The sequence below is a fragment of the Peromyscus eremicus genome, chromosome 8a (genome assembly GCF_949786415.1).
Source record: "Peromyscus eremicus chromosome 8a, PerEre_H2_v1, whole genome shotgun sequence".
Lineage (NCBI taxonomy): Eukaryota > Metazoa > Chordata > Mammalia > Rodentia > Cricetidae > Peromyscus > Peromyscus eremicus.
This window is the reverse complement of record NC_081423.1, coordinates 60,954,980-60,972,129: the sequence shown is the minus strand read 5'-3', so window position 1 is coordinate 60,972,129 and position 17,150 is coordinate 60,954,980. Positions and strand designations below refer to the sequence as shown.

Genomic DNA, 17,150 nt, shown 5'->3' with positions numbered 1-17,150 from the left:
CCTGAACTCAGAGATCTACCTGCCTCTGCTTCCCGAGTGCTGGGATTAAAGGTGTGCGCCGCCACCACCCAGCTCCCTCCACTATTTTTAATTGGCTCTGTTGACTTCTGTCTTACTATCCAGTTAATATGCTACCAGCTTTAAATTTACTTAATTAACTCACTTGCTCTTTGAACTCAGGTCCAAGTTTCCCTATTGTCTAGGGAGGTCCCATCTGACCCAGAAGGACACTGGCCTCTAGACACATCTGGTTCATTCCTCTGCTCCAGCTGCTCCAGGGAGCAGTACTCTGACAGCATGTGGGGACCTCCCCAGAGCAAGTCGCCTCTGTGCCTTGGGAAAGAACTGCCTGAATCTCTCCTCTCCCTTACAGCCGCCTGGGCCCAGGAGCAGGCTATCTTTATCCAGCATGGAAAGAGCTGGTGGCGGTGCCTCTGATGGTCACCCCAGATGGAAAAACACGTTTCTCCTGGAACTAGGGACTTGCTGTGGAGCGAGGCTTCCCAGAACAAAGGACTCTTGCTCCTGACACACTTCTGCTTTAGTAATTCCAGCCATTTCTGACGTTAACTACTGAATGTGGAATGCCTACATTGAGATGGACCCTACACAAGGTATTCAACATACATTTCCTCATTTATCCATCCACACATTCTTTCTTTCATCCATCCATTCATCCTTTTATGTATGTGTGGGTGTGGGTGTCCTCACCCATGCAGAAAAGTATGGAGGCCAGAGGTTAACATCACAGTGTCTTTCTCAATCATGTCCTCACCCTATTCTTTTCATTTTATTACCATGTGTACATGTGAGAGTGTGTGCACACGCACGTGCACCATGGTGTGTGTGTGATCACAGGACCACTGGCAGAGTCAGTTCTCTCCTTCAACCACATGGGTCCTGCCAACTGAGATTCTGAACTTGTAAAAGGGAGACTCCAGTATGTCCCCATCACCATCTGAGGCCCTGGCCACCTCTCTCTCTCTCTGTCATTTCTGACCTCTTCCCTTGGAAGGAAAGGGAACCACCACTTGTGAGCATTCTCCGGAGTCAGGCCCAGGATCAGGCACTGCAGACCTCACTCTCCCCATAGCAACCCACTTTTCAGAGAAGCAAAGGGGGAGGGATGCTGAGAGGTTCCCAGCTAGGAAGAGGTAGGGCTGGCATTCACAGCCAGGAGCGGTCTTGGTAACTACGTCATTCTCTGTCTGGGATCTCCCCCAGCCAGGACTCTCTTACCCATCACACCATTAGGCGCTTACAAGTGTTTGTCACATGACAGTACTGGAAACAGGGGTGGGGGGCAGAGGTCCCATCTGGTCTCTCCCACATATACACTACAGAGAATTAGGTTGTCCATCCTGATTCTCAGAGATGTGACTCAAACAAGAGAGGTGTAATCTCCAAACGCAGCAACAGTGAAAAGACAGCAAGGTCCATGCCATGGGAGCCAGGTAGGGAAGGCAAGGGCTTGCTGGAAACACATCATCCTCTGGTCTAGGCAGCCCACCCACAGGAACGTACACCCAATGAGCTGACTTCAAGACACAAAGAGGACAAGAAAACCCACAAGCTCACACTAGCATTTTTTCATAGATGCACTCTACGTAACAACTTCAAACAATCCAAAGGACTAGAGTCAGAGACGGTTAGGTAAACAATGGCTTCGGCCCAACACACGGCTGTGCTGCCATTGAAGCCGACAAAGATGTGGACAATGAAACCATATGGAAAATTCCACACAAAATGACATCAATCAAAAACAACTAGAACATAAATAGCATGCAAATGGTGATCATAATAATTTTGTAAATGGTGTGGATTAGACACAGTAGACACACTTGCTATTTATTTTGTGTGCATTTGTCACTTACTGCTTGTTTTTATTGTCAAGACGGCTAAATAGTCAATAAAAAAAGAAAAAGAAAAGAGATAATGGCTAGAAGCATTTGTTTTCACAGAGGAGAAATCTGCTGAGGGACTGTCTCTACCCACAGACCCAAAGGCGCCTGTCACTCAGGGAGACGAGGTTGGTTTTTACTGTCCCCAATGCCAGCAACCACCACCCTCCCTTAGTTACCACAGTCCACTATGTTAAGAAAAGGGGAGCTTGGGCTGGAGAGACGGCTCAGCGGTTAAGGGCACTGGCTGCTCTTCCAGAGGATCTGGGTACAATTCTCAGCACCCACATGGCGGCTCATAACTGTCTGTAACTCCAGTTCCAGAGGATCTGGCACCCTCACACAGACATACGTGTAGGCAAAATAGAAATAATATAGGTGCACACACATAAAAATAAATAAATCTTTAAAAAAGAAAGAAAGGAAGGAAGGAAAAAGAAAGAAAGAAAGAAAGAAAGAAAGAAAGAAAGAAAGAAAGAAAGAAAGAAAGAAAGGGAAAGGAAAGGAAAGAAAAGAAAAGAAAAGAAAAGAAAAGAAAAAAGAAAAGAAAAAAGGAAAGGGAGCTCAAAGACCTCAAGAATAATCCTATCCACTGGGCAGTCCCTCGGGCCAGGAATGCCTAGCCGCATGGATATGTTAAGGCCTACGTGTCTGAGCCAGCCATCTAAGCCCAAGAGCAGTAACTTCAAGAGAAAGACTGTGTCTAGAAGGAACCAGAACGTCATCAATAGCTAGTAAGTTCCCAGCCTGCCCCCGTGACAACATTGGCAATGCTCTTCCTTCTCATTCTGAGGACAAGGAAGCCCAGGACTGCCTCTTCTCTCTTCATCCCCGTTCTGAGGCACAAAAGGCAGCTCTCGGGAGACTCTGTCCTTGACAATCTCAAGCTAGCAGCCACCTGTCTAAGGAACAAGGGTTTTGAAAAGAACGAGGAGAAGGGAAGAAATAATAACAGCAGCAGCGACTTCTTTGCAGTGCTGGGGAATCAACCCCAGGCTTCAAACATGCTCAGCAAGCAGTCTGCTGCTGAGCAACACATCCAGCCCCAACAGCACATCTTTATTGAGCATCTTCTTGGCGCTGGACACTGTGCTCAGCCCCTAACAAGCACTGTCCCATTTGATGCTCACGACATCCCTTTGAAGCAGACACCAGCATGAGTTTTCCTTTACAAATGAGCAAAAGGAGCCCCAGAAGATCATGTGACTTTCCCACGGCCTCATGACAGCAAGTGGCAGATTGAGGACTCACACTCCAACCTGTCTTCTATCAAGCCTTTAGGGCTTACTTTAAGGGAAAGTGGTCAGCCCTCCCCAGTACCTCCTGTTCACCCATACCATGGGCCGTCCACATCAGTAGCAACAGCTTGGGCAGAAAGCAGTGGTTTCCATGCAGGACCTGGCTCTCCACTCATGACCTGAACACACTCTTCAAAGAGCTGCTTTAAAGGAGAGCAGTTCAGGGAAGAGCCTGAAGGCCACACTGCCAGCCAGAGGAAGAGGAGCGGGCCCTCAGGGCCAGCCTCTAGCCAGAACCCTCCCCCACTGCAGGGCGGAACAGAAAGCAGCAGAGAACCCTGGGCCACTGCCCACCAGCCCGGAGGAAGCAGGTGCATGGGATGGCTTCCTGCTGCTGCTGTGGTTGCAGAAGGCCCAGGGCTTCCTCTGACAGGCAGAGAAGCCTGCTGGAGGCCTCCCCTCCCTGAGGACACTCAAGGCTCCTCTGCAGGGCACTGTGCCATCTGCTAGCATCATTTCCCATGGCCCTGAATCTGTGACAGTCAAGGTACTGGTGTCCTGGGTATGCAGGGCGGGGTGGGGAGTAGACCAGAGCAGGAAGCAGCCCGCTCACAGAGCAAAGAGCTCTCTCCGGCACCACCCTGCTCTGCCCACACACACCTCCACAATGGTGCCAGTTTGGCAGCTGGGACAGGGCAATTCCTTGGGCACAGAGAGATACAAATGCTATGGGCATATCTCAGGCTGCTGATACACCTCCGCACCAGGCCAGCCCACACTCTGCCAACTGCTGACTCAATTGAAAACCTTACCCTTAGTGGCTGGGGGAGTAGAGGGGAGGACAGGATGGCCTGGGAGGCAGCTATGTATCTCCTCACTTGCTTTTTTAAGGAACTTACTTCTGTGGAATAATCTCTGCTAAAAGAGAGCCACGGGCTGGGAGAAAGGCTCAGTAGGTAGAGACGCTTGTTGCCAACCAGGCCTGAGGACCTGTGTTTGGTCCCTAGAATTCATATGGTGAAAGTACAAAACTAACTCACACAAGTTGTCCTCTGACCTCCACACACATGCCAAGGCACGTACATGTGTGCTCATGCGTGCGTGTACACATACACACACACACACACACACACACACACACACACACACTCATACACACAAAGATAAAAAGTTTTCTTTAAATTAAAATAAAAAGAGGCTCACAGACAGGGCATCCTGAGATGCTACATGTGTCCCTTCTAAGTATGCTGGGCACAGGAATAGAAGAGGCCATGCTGGGTTCTTCCTGAAGACAATAAGAAGATTCCAGCCAACTTTGAGGACCATCCCCTGTTAAGCCCTTTTTTCCTGTCTAGTCCTATCTAGAGAAGGGGCCACAATACCAGCCCAAAGCAGGACCAACATCTCCAAAGAGATGCTTGGGTTCCTGGGCTTTGGAAGCAATCTCACTGTGGGAAAGGCGTGCCTCAGCCTGTGGTGTGGCGGAGGCAGCCCCAGTCAACTGAGGTTTAGCAGATGACTCCCATCAATGCTCCCCAAATCATGAGTCAGGCCTAATATGTGCCTTGTCTCCTAGAGGTTTTGAGGCAGCTGGAGCTGTGTACTGCCCTTTCAACCACGTAACTGAGAGAGGAGCCCCAAGGCAGCACCACCCCTTCCTCTCCACCTACTTCTGCCACATCTGGGGAAATAACAGGACACCTTCCTTTCTTAAATGAGAAAACATCATGGGGAGCCTGGGGCATTTCCGGGGTTGGGGGTCAGAAGGACACTCACCCGCATGGCCTGGCCTGCAGCAGCCCAGAGCAAGGAGTCTCCTCTCTGCTGCTCCCGTTAGCAGCTCAAAATAGCACAGGCTGCAGCCCCGCCCCTGGTCCCCTCCCTCTCCCAGGCCCCTCCCGCTGCAGCTGCCCAACCCTGCCAGAGCTGTGGAGACAGCAGAGGCTGGAGGACTGCGGGTACCAGGTATGTCCACGGCCAGAGAGCAGTGGGGTCTGGGTGGAGGGCAAAGGAGGCTATTCAAATAAGGGCATGGGTGGGGACAGACAGTGTCCTGGGGTTAGGGACAGGAGATAGGAAGGGTGGCACTTTCCTTCTGACACACACTCGGGCTCCTGGACAGCTGAACTGATATGGCCCCTAAAAATAGCAGAGGAATTTGAGACCTGCAGCCCCCGGCCCCTCGGGCCAAGATTGAGACTAGCACATGCATGCTCACATACACACACACATACCAGCACGCATAAACTCAATCACAGCACAGTGTACTTGAGAACACGTCAATCCTACGCCTAACTCTGCCATCTAATTACTGTATGGAGATACTAATACTGCAACCACTATGACATACAAGGCCGGTGCACACTAGGCCCAGGCAGTAGTCATGCAGCAGTCCTGAAGGTCCAGGAAGAGCAGAGACCCGCAAGATCAGGCTGAGGCCTTCTGCTACTGCCTCACAATAGATGCACAGAGACACGCAGGGAATCAATTGCTCTCCCTCTGTCTACATTTCCCTCTCCCACACACCAGCCAGCTGCTGCACAGGCAGAGGAAAGTGGGGTGGGTGGGGAGGGAGGGGTGGGTCTTAGCCCTGCAAACAGAGGAAACTGGGGGTGTCTGGCCAATGAACAATGTTGTCAATGAAGAGCTTGTGTTCCTTGTGAGAAATCCTGGCCTGGTTCTAAGTAACACTACCAAATACCCATCAGAACTATAGATAGGCTGAGATGGGTGCTAGGAGAAAGAAGTCAATAAGCAAAAAGACAGGACCTGCCAAGTGTCTATAGAGAAAAGGAAATAGTCATTGCTTCCTTCTTCCTCTCCAGGGAGGGAGGGATTGGAAAAACCCAAGCTTGTCACCCACGGCTAGTTCTAAGCAGCAGTGGTCCTGCATCTAGGACATTCTCCAGGAACAAACTGATAAGCACTGCCCAAAAGGACCAAATCCAGCTCTCCTTTCTACACGACACTGTGCAAGTCACCTAGTCTTACCATGCCACACACATGCACATACATACACAGGCTATCAGGAACAAGCTTGAGCCTCTGCTTGCCAGGGAAGTACGGCATCTTCCTAGGGAGGTCCTCCGGTCCTCCTGAGGCAGTGCAGTGTCCAAGGTCCTGCATCCCCACAGTGGTGCTCACTGAAGCCCCTGAAAGACTTTAGGATATGATACCTAGATCTTCCCGTTTCCCTCTCAGTTTCTGATTTAACTGGTCTGGGAAGGAGCCCTGGGCACTGGAATTTTAAAACATTCCAGGTGATTCTTTGGGTGGTCTTTTGTTTTGTTTTGCTTTTAATGTGTATGGGTGTTTTGTGTGCATTTCTGTCTGGGCACCACATGAGTGTGTGGTGCCCAAGGAAGTGAGAAGCAGATATCAGATCTCGCAGAACTGGTTGTGAGCCACCATGTGGGTGCTAGGAACCAAACCCAGGTCCTGTGCAAGAAAAACAAAGGCTCTTAACTATTAAGCCCTCTCTGCAATGCTGGTTTTAGCTTTTTGTGAGAAGGCCTCACTTTACAGCCCAGGCTAACTTGGAACTCATTATGTGTAGCCACGTCACTTCAAACTCTCAGTTAACTGCTGTGGGATGTCTTTCTGTGCGCTGTGAATATGTGTTGCTCTGATTGGTTGATAAATAAAGCTGCATTGGCCTATGGCAGGGCAGGATGGAACCAGGCAGGAAAATCCAAGAGAGACAGTGAAAGGAGAAAGGAGAGTAAGGGGAGACACCAGCTGCCGCCCAAGGAGCAGCAAGATGCCAGCAGATCAGTAATGCCATGGCCACATGGCAACTTATAGATTAATAGAAATGGGTTAAGTCATAAGAACTAGCAAGCAAGAAGCTTGAGCCATAGGCCATCCAGTTCATAATCAATATAAGCCTCTGTGTGTTTACTTGGGTCTGAGCGGCTGTGGGACCGGACGGGACCCAGGAAAACTTCCAACTACATTTTGGAGCCCTACATTGTGTGCCAGATGTAACACAAATTGCTAAATGGTCTTCTTTATAAAAAAAAAAAAAGGGGGGGGGGCTGGAGAGATGGCTCAGAGGTTAAGAGCACTGGCTGCTCTTCCAGAGGTCCTGAGTTCAATTCCCAGCAACCACATGGTGGCTCACAACCATCTGTAATGAGATCTGGCGCCCTCTTCTGGCCTGCAGGCTGAACATTCACTGTATACATAATAAATAAGTAAATCTTTAAAAAAAAAAAACACAAAACCCAGAGGGCTGGAGAGATGGCTCAGCAGTTAAGAGCACTGGCTGCTCTTCCAGAGGACCCAGGTTCAATTTCTAGCACCCACATGGCAGCTTATAACTGCCTGTAACTCCAGTTTCAGAGGATTCAACACCTTCACAGAGACACACATGCACACAAAACATGAATGCATATGAAATTTAAAAAAAAAAAAAAAAGAAATTAAAAAAAAATACAAAACCCAGGCTGGAGAGATGGCTCAGAGGTTAAGAGCACTGCTTGTTCTTCCAAAGGTCCTGAGTTCAATTCCCAGCAACCACATGGTGGCTCACAACCATCTGTAATGAGATTCGGTGCCCTCTTCTGGCCTGCAGGGATATGTGCAGGCAGAACACTGTATACATAATAAAAAAAAAAAAAATACAAAACCCAGAGCCAGATATTGGGGTAAAAGCTGAAAGATCAGAGAGGCAAAGAGCAAACCACTAGTTCTTACCCCTATGAAATTCTCTGCTAAGAGAGAGAGACTTCCTGTTTACTCATGCCTTATACACCTTTCTGTGCCCTGCCATCTCACTTTCTTTCTAGTGCTGGAATTAAAGGTGTGTGCCACCACGCCTGGCTCTGTTCCCAGTGTGGCTTTGAACTCACAGAGATCTGGATGGATTTCTGCCTCCTGAATGCTAGGATTAAAGCCATGTGCTACCACTGCCTAACCTCTATGTCCTTTTGTCCTCTGATCCCCAGGCAAGCTTTATTGGGGTGCACAATATATCACCACAGTTAATCATTTTGCCTCAGCCTCCCAAGAGCTGGAATTACAGGCATGAGTCACCATGCTTAGTGTTTGGTTTTTTTTGTTTTTTAGAGAATCTGGCTAAGTAGCCCAGACTGGCTTTGAACTTAAGATCCTCCTGTCTTAGGCTCTCAAAACTGGGATTACAGGTGTGTGCCCCAAGCTAGGCTCCTGGTGATTCTGGCTTAAGCCAAGGCCAAGAACTGAGGCAGACATAAAGCCTGGCACTCATGTGCCCCAACTGCAGACTGGATGAATGGATGGGTGGATGGATGGGTGGATGGACTGATGGATAGATGGGTAGGCTGGGTTGGTGGGTGGGTTATGTAGCCAAATTCCCCATTATCTCTACAATGGAAATTATGCTTGTACTATTTCCCAGCCAATAAGAGGCAACTACAGAATAGATAGAAAAGAGTTCTCCAAGTGTGGTCCTCAGATCGGCAGCATCCACACCAACTGGAAACTGGTTAGAGACGCTAAAGCCTCACTCCAGCCCCCTGAATCCAGAGCGCTATGTGGGGCCCAGTATTTGTGGCTCCAGCCAAGCCTCTAGTAATTCCGAGGCACACTGAAGCCTGAGAACTACTGCTTGAAAGGAATTATTCACAGCATACCATGGTTAGAGACAACACCTTCAAAGCCAGACTTCCCAGTTCAATCTTGGTTCTTTCGCACAGTAACTATACACAGTGAACATTCTACAATTCAATTTTCTTCACCTGTCAAATAGGGGAAATAATAGTACCTATGGTATAGAGTTAACATAGGATAAAAGATTTAGTGCATACAAAGTTCTAAAAATACTGTCCAGTTCTGGGGCTGGGGCTCAGTAATAGAATACCTATTCAGCATGTTTGAGCTCCTGGGTTCCATGCTCAGCACTTGGGGGAGGGCACTGCAAACGAAATGTATATAACAGCTGAGACGTCTCAATGAGTCAAAACACTTGCTGTGTGAGCGTGAGGACGTGCGTCCAAACCCCTGGAACCCACACTAAAACCCAACAACAGGGGCTGGAGAAGCAGCTCTGAAGTGAAGAGCACGGTCTGCTCTTCCAGAGGACCAGACCAGAGTTTGGTTCCCAGAACCCACGTCATCACAGCTGCCTGTAACTCCAGCTCCAGGGGATCCAACGTCCTCTTGTGGCCTCCACAGGTGCTCTCACACATGTGGCATATACACAGACACGTACATGTGCACACATGAGGGAACACGTGCACACATATATGCACATGCTCACACATGCCTGGGTTTTAGGCCTGTAATTCCAGGGTCTCTGCCCATGCATATGTGCACGTATCACACAACACACATATAGACACACACACACATTAAATACATAATTTTCTATTAAAAAATGATTGAAGGAAGCCAGCTGTGGGAGGGGCATGCCTTTAATCCCAGCGCACAGGAAGAAGAGATAGATAGGTAAGTCTCTGTGAGTTCAAGACCAGCCTGGTCTACATAGTGATTTCCAGGACAGCCAGGGCTACATAACAGAGACACCCTGTCTCAAAAAAACAAAAACAAAACAAAAAGATTGAAGAAGACATCCAGTGTCCACCTCTGGTCTCCATATATAAACCAAAGGGAAAAAGATAAAGGGGAAAAAAAAGAAGTAAATATTGTTATCTTAAAGAGGGTGGGGAGGGCTGGAGAGACGGCTCGGGGGTTAAGAGCACTCGCTCTTGCAAAGGACCTCAGGTTCCGATCCCACATGATGGCTCATAACCATTTGTAATTCCAGTTGCAGAGGATCCAACACTCTCTTCCAACCTCCCAAGAAGATCAAGCATGTATGTATGATACACATACATTTATACACAAAATGTACACAAAACATTTATACACATAAAAGAATAATTAATAATCTAAGTGTGGTGGTGCATGCTTTAATTTCAGCACTCTAGAGGCAGAAGAAGATGGATCTCTGTGAATTCAAAGGCAACTTAAGTAGTATACATAGTGAGTTTCAGGAGCTACACAGTGAGACTCTTTCTAAAATACATACATACATACATACATACATACATAGTAATAAATATAAAACAAAATTTTTTTGTTGTTGTTTTTCAAGACAGGGTTTCTCTGTGTAGTTTTGGTGCCTGTCCTGGATCTCACTCTGTAGACCAGGCTGGCCTCGAACTCACAGAGATCTGCCTGGCTCTGCCACCCAAGTGCTGGGATTAAAGGCATGCACCACCACTGCCCGGCTAAAACAAATTTTTTTTAAAGATTTATTTATTTATTATGTATACAATATTCGGTCTACATGTATGCCAGATCTCATTACAGATGGTTGTGAGCCACCATGTGGGTGCTGGGAATTGAACCTGGGTCCTCTGGAAGAGCAGTCAGTGCTCTTAACCACTGAGCTATCTCTCCATAAAACAAATTTTTAAGTGAAGAAGGAGAAACGGCCTAGTCAGTAAAGGGCTTGTAGTATTAGCGTGAAGACCTAAGTTGGATCCTCAGCATTCATGGGAAGACTCAGCCACAGGAGCTGGAGGGACAGCTCTGGAGTTAAGAGTCCTCTTTCAGAGGATCTGGGTTCGATTCCCAGTACCCACATGGTGGCTCACAACTATCTGCAACTCTAGTTCCAGGGGATCCAACATCCTCTTCTGGCTTCCATGACATGCAGCAAAATACCCATCACATTAAAAAACAGAATCTGTCTACAAAGCAAGTTCTAGAATAGCCAGAACTGTTACACAGAGAAACATTGTCTTGAAAACAAACAAACAACAATAACAACAACAAAAAAATCAAGCACAACAGCACATGCCTTTAATCTCAGCGCTGGGAGGGTGGAGACGGAAGATCCCCAGGACTTGCAGGTCACTTAAGTCTAGCTGAATTGGTATGCTCCAGGTTCGATGAGAGCCTTGTCTCAAAGACGAAGTGGAGAGCAATTATGACACCCAACATTGATCGCGGCCTCCATGTAAACACACACACACACACACACACACACACAGAACCTATAAATCGCTGTGAGGTTTCTAAAATGAAATTCTGTATACATGGCGGGGGATGTAGCTAAGTGAAAGAGCGCTTGCCTGGCACCTGCAAGGCCCTGAGTTGAATGCCCAGCACTGGGGGAAGATGTTCTCTGGTATATTAGCTTTCCAGTAAACTTCAACTATCCTCATATACTGAGATTACCAGGAAGCCAAAAGAGGGTGGTGTGGGGGGAGCTTTAGAGACGACTCAGCGGTTAAGAGCACCAGCTGCTCTTCTAGAGGACCCAGGTTCAATTCCCAAAATCCACATGGTAGCCTACAACTGTCTGTAACTCCAATTCCAGGGGATCTGGCGCCTCTTCCTTCACACATTCAACCCATTCCCACAGCCTCCTGTAAACTGTCCCCACTGTGATGGCTCTGGGCCTTTCTGCTTGACTACAACAGCTTGGTTCCTGCCTCCCAACACCACAGGCTCTCTCAGAGGGTGCCGGTCCCGTCAAGTGCCATCGCCAAGCTCAAGCCTAGGGTGCACGAGGAAGGCTGTGCGTTCGCTTTCGAGTCTTTTGTCTGGAACTCTGTCAAGCTGTCAACTGTCTCGACAGTAGTATGCCTGCATCCAGGAGCCTCACTTCCTTCCAGTAAATACTTCTGCAAAGGCTAGAGAAGCATACAGCCAGGCCTGGGAGAGGAGTGTCCAGGGCAGAACAAGCAGAAATCCTGTGGTAAGCAAAAGGCCTGGGCTTTCAAACAAAGCCTTAGCATCCTCTATTGTGGCTGCTTGCCCGCTTCAGCAGTACCCCGGAAGGTGACATCTGGGTGACAGGGAGGTCACTTCACCTGCAGTCTTGCTCTGAGTTACAAGCAGCCCCGTTCCCACCTGTATCTCTTTCCTGTGGGAATGACTGACTCCGGTCAGCTCCCTGAGCTGTTTGGCTCCACAGGGAAATCATCCCAAAGCAGTTTCCCTTCCCCTGGAGAAAAGGGCAGGCTCTTGGGCCAGAGAGAGATACCCGAGACCCAGAGCCCACTGGGCTTCACCGGTTACCACAGCCAGTCCTACTGCGCAGGCGCTGCCCACATGGTCCACATCTTCAGGGAGACCAAGAACATCTTTGTGGCCATGCAGCGCTCCACAGCCCGTCAGAGCAGGCCCAGGCAACGCCGCCTGCCTCCAAGCCGTCTGGAACCTGCCCGTTCCACTTGCCCTCGGCCTTTACTTTTCTAGTCGTCTCTCCCTGTCCATGGTGGGCCTTTCCTCTCATGATAGCTCATGGAAATCTCCCTACACTCCCTGCCCACGTGGTCACCGGCCCCTCCATCTTGCCCAGCTCGCCTCATTCCTAGAGACCACCTATAGTTCTGCTTTCTTTACGATACATTTCTGGGGTGTAAGAAAAGGTTAAAAAATAAAAGACCGGCTGCATAGTGGTAAGCGTAGGCCTTTATCCCAACACTCGGGAGACAGAGGCAGGTGAATCTCTGTGAGCTCAAAGCCAGCCGGGTCTATAGAGTGAGTTCCATGACAGCCAGAGGTACACAGTGAAACCCTGTCTCAAACAAATAAATAAATAAATGATTGAATAAATAAATAAATAAATAAATAAATAAATAAATAAATAAATAAATGGCCCACCCGAAGTGTAGAGAGTGAGTTCCACGACAGCCAAAGCTGCACAGAGAAACCCTGCCTCAAACAAACAAACAAACACATAAATGGATGAGTTAATTAATTAATAAATAAATGGTCCACCCCGAAGTGTAGTGCGAAAGGGACAGAGCCATAGCGCCCCGGGGCTGAATCCCGGCTGAGCCCGTTTCCCGCCATCTGATCTAAGACAGAACTATTCCACTTCTTCACGTCACCTCTTCTCTTCCCCGTCACGGCAGTGTGATGTGATTCTTGCCTTGTGTGGTTGTTGTGAGAATAGAAGACAGCACATATAAGCTTATGCTTGACAAATTAAATTGTAGGGGGTAACTACATGATTAACATCACTAAATTATCATGTAAAACCACAGCGATCACCTTCTTCCCTACCTACACACCTCAGCAGCGGTTCCTGATTACACTTGGTGTGGGGCTCTGCTGCGGATGGAGAGTCACACATTACGCAGGATTCGACTCTGCCATCATCACGTAATACAAAAGTAGGACAGTGTCAAAAACTCCCCGAGCTGGAGAAACGGCTCACTAGCGCAGACCGCCGGCTGCTGCTCCTCCAGAGAACCTGGGTTCAGTTCCCAGCTCCCACAGGTGGCTCACAACCATCTGTAACTCCAGTCTCAGAAGATCCTATGCCCTGGCCTCCCCAGGCACCAGGCACACATGTGGTGCAAAGACATACATGTAGGCAAACCCCCCACACACACACACAAATAAATAAATCTAAAATCCCTAAAATTGTTCAGCAAGTACAGTACACGTGGTTTTGTAGTAATCCCTTTCTGTGAAGTTTCATGGTCCAGACTTTCAGTTGTCTGAGATTAACCACGGTTTGAAAATATTAGACGATTCCAGAAATAAACAGTTTTCATAAGCTTTTTTTGTTTTTGTTTTTTGTTTTTTTCGAGACAGGGTTTCTTCATGTCGTTTTGGTGCCTGTCCTGGATCTTGCTCTGTAGATCAGGCTGGCCTCGAACTCACAGAGATCCGCCTCTCTCTGCCTCCCGAGTGCTGGGATTAAAGGTGTGCACCACTGCCACCCAGCAAGTTTTTATTACATGCAGTTCTGAGTAGCACAATGAAATTTCCCATCATCCCACTCTGTCCTAACCAAGACATGAATCCATGCCACAAATGCTGTCTGTCCAAGAGTCACTGAGTAGCCATCCTGGCTATGAGGCAAACTGTCACAAGATCAATAATTCTAACAATAACAATAACAATAATTCTACTTAATAATGACCTCAGAGATGGGAAGGCAGTTCAGTGGTAGAGTACTTGCTTGGCATGCTTAAAGCTGTGGGTTCACTCACCAGAACTGTTAAATAAAAAAATACTGAAGTGGGGAATAGTGGAGCTAGCGACTCAGACATGAGAACAGCCAGCAACTCAGACATGCGAACAGAAGCTGCAAAGGGAACACAGTAAGACTTTTGGAGAGAGAATTGACATTCATGTAACCTTTAATCACAGCATATTGTTATTATTGCTGCTATTTTATTACTTCCTATTAATCTCTTACTGTGCTTAATTTATAAATTAAACTTTACCATAGGTATGCATACAGGAAAAAAAAAGTTATTTATAGGACTTGGTATTAGCCAAGCTTTTGGGCATTTCCTATGGATCTTGAAACACATCCCCTGTGGATGATGGGGGAGCCACTGTACCATTCTATACAATATATCACCATGGAAGTACAATGTACAGGGTGTACAACACATAATCAAAATACCCAAAATACTACTTTTATAATTTTAGGCCAATATGATTTCTTGCACAAACATATAGTTGAACTCATTGAAGTTTCTTGTGCGTATGCCGTGACTACAGAGACTAATCTAATGTTCTGAGTGGTTATCGACTGATGTCTGATGTTTAAGCCTGCTCTCCCATAAGGACCACTTTCTGCCCCCTTTATATGCCATCTGTAGAGACTGGTCCTCCACATTTTAGCCAGCAAGCTGCTGTCTAGCTGTTCTACAAGCTAGGCTACAACAAAAGGCGGTCATCTTTTCCCACAGCTGGATGGTGTTTGCAGGGATTGGCAGAAGCTCTGGTAAGGGCAAGCATGGAATACACACACATGTGTTGCAGGATATTTGATCACATTGTGTCTTTTTTAAAAAAAAAAAAAAAAAAAGACTTATTTTTATTTTGTTTTTTTTGTTTGTTTGTTTTTTTAAAGATTTATTTATTTATTTTGTATACAGCATGTATGACTACAGGTCAGAAGAGGGCACCAGATCTCATTACAGATGGTTGTGAGCCACCATGTGGTTGCTGGGAATTGAACTCAGGACCTCTGGAAGAGCAGTCAGTGCTCTTAACCTCTGAGCCATCTCTCCAGCCCCACATTGTGTCTTAAAGATGTGTCTCTGTCCTTCCTTACCTGCCTCAGGTACCTTCTGCTTGGTTTAATCAAAACCTGAACAGCCAATAGCTAGGCAGGAGAGGACTGGTGGGACTTCTGGGCAGAGAGAGAAACTCTGGGAAGAAACTGAGGTGGGGATTTGCTAGCCAGCTAGGGAGGAAGTCAGACACATGGTACTGAGGAGAGATAATGAGCTACGTGGCAGAATGTACATTAATATAAACAGGTTAATTTAAGTTATAAGAGCTAGTTAGGAACAAGCCTAAGCTAAGGCCAAGCAAGCTTTCATAATTAGTAATAAGTCTCCATGTCATTATTGGGGAGCTGGCAGTCCAAAGAAAGACCTGTTACACACATGCATGCACCTTTCCCAGACTCTGCTCTGGTCTATGCTTTTGGGTTGTCCGGCCCTGGAGCTAAACAATGAATTTGAGCCGGGCGGTGATGGCGCACGCCTTTAATCCCAGCACTCGGGAGGCAGAGCCAGGCGGATCTCTGTGAGTTCGAGGCCAGCCTGGACTACCAAGTGAGTTCCAGGAAAGGCGCAAAGCTACACAGAGAAACCCTGTCTCGAAAAACCAAAAAAAAAAAAAAAAAAAAAACACAAAAAAAACACAAAAAAACAAAATGAATTTGAAGGGCTGTCATTCAGTGGTAGAATGCTTGCCTAGTATGCTTGAAGTCCTGTGTTCAAGACCTAGTACAGGTCCCCGACTCTGGGAGGTTGGGGGACAACAAACTTGAATGAGCCGCTCTTCTGGCTGTTGGTGCTGAGGCATATTTAATTGTTTATTTTCCTGTAAGGCTTACTCAACACCATCCTACTCTCCAATACTAAGCACACAGTAGGTATTCAACAAGCCACTGGATTTTACCCAACTCATCTAGAAGGTGCAATAATAAGCTGGATGGAATGAGGTTGAGTAAAGAGGATATCCACATGGTGCCAAAACTCTGCCCTGCCATGCTGGTAGAATGATGAGGTAAGAGGTCGTCGGCCCTGTAGGTGGCTAGCAGAGCCGCGGTGAGACTGGTGGGAAGCTGGAGAGGCTGAGGAAGCTGGCCATCTGCTAGCAATGCAGCGTACCACCTCACCATGAATGCGGTGGGGAAACACAAGGTCTGGTTCTTTTCCATCTCTAGAGAACAAACCACCCTTTGAGCAGGCAGAGGTGGGATGTCACTCATCCACCATTGGACTCTGCTTAGAGATGAGGCATATACAAGAATGGGTGAGTGGCACACAACAGGGACTTCGATTCTAAGTCCCTCCCACCTCCCCCCAGAAAATGGCCAGCAGAGGAAAGAATAAATGCACTATAATAGTTACAACTGAAGTCAGCATGTGCTCCTCCAGCAAGGGGCGCCAACCGAGTTCTGGGGAGACTCAAAGGCTGAGAATGTCTGGGGGGGGGGAGAGGAGTAGACACACGGTACAGACAGCTCGGAGCAAGGCCATAAAAGGGTTTTTTGATTGTTTGTTTCTTATTTTTTTAGAGACAGGGTCCCTCTGTGTAGTCCTAGTTGTCCTGGAATTCATTCTGTAGACCAAGCTGGCCTCGAACTCAGAAATCCGCCTGCCTCTGCCTCCCAAGTGTTGGGATTAAAGGCGTGCACCCAAAACTCAAGTCCAAGTGAATCAAAGACCTCAACATATATCCAGTTATACTAAACTTAATAGAAGAGAAAGTAGGAAGTACTCTTGAATGTATTGGCACAGGAGATCACTTCCTAAATATAACACCAGCAGCACAGACACTGAGCACAACAATTAATAAATGGGACCTCTTGAAACTGAGAAGCTTTTGTAGAGAAAAGGACACGGTCAATAAGACAAAAAGACAGCCTACAGAATGGGAAAAGACCCTCACCAACCCCACATCTGACAGAGGACTGATCTCCAAAGTATATAAAGAATTCAAGAAACTAGACATCAAAATACTGAACAATCCGATTAAAAAATGGGCTGAAGAGCTAAACAGAGAATTCTCAAAAGAAGAATCA

At 47.4% G+C, this 17,150-nt stretch overlaps 1 protein-coding gene across 3 annotated transcripts in view; it reads right to left on the bottom strand.

Moving 5' to 3' along the window:
* The window catches only part of Myo18a (myosin XVIIIA), a 106,814-nt gene that overhangs the window by 57,948 nt on the left and 31,716 nt on the right, over positions 1 to 17,150 (bottom strand). The window contains exon 1 of one of the 3 annotated variants that reach the window (XM_059271265.1): positions 4,916 to 5,013. The exons of the other annotated variants lie outside the window; for them this stretch is intronic. Coding sequence (XP_059127248.1) covers positions 4,916 to 4,921 — 6 coding nt within the window. The 5' untranslated portion in view covers positions 4,922 to 5,013. Of the gene's footprint in view, positions 1 to 4,915; positions 5,014 to 17,150 lie in introns of those variants that run through there. 3 annotated transcript variants of the gene reach the window in all.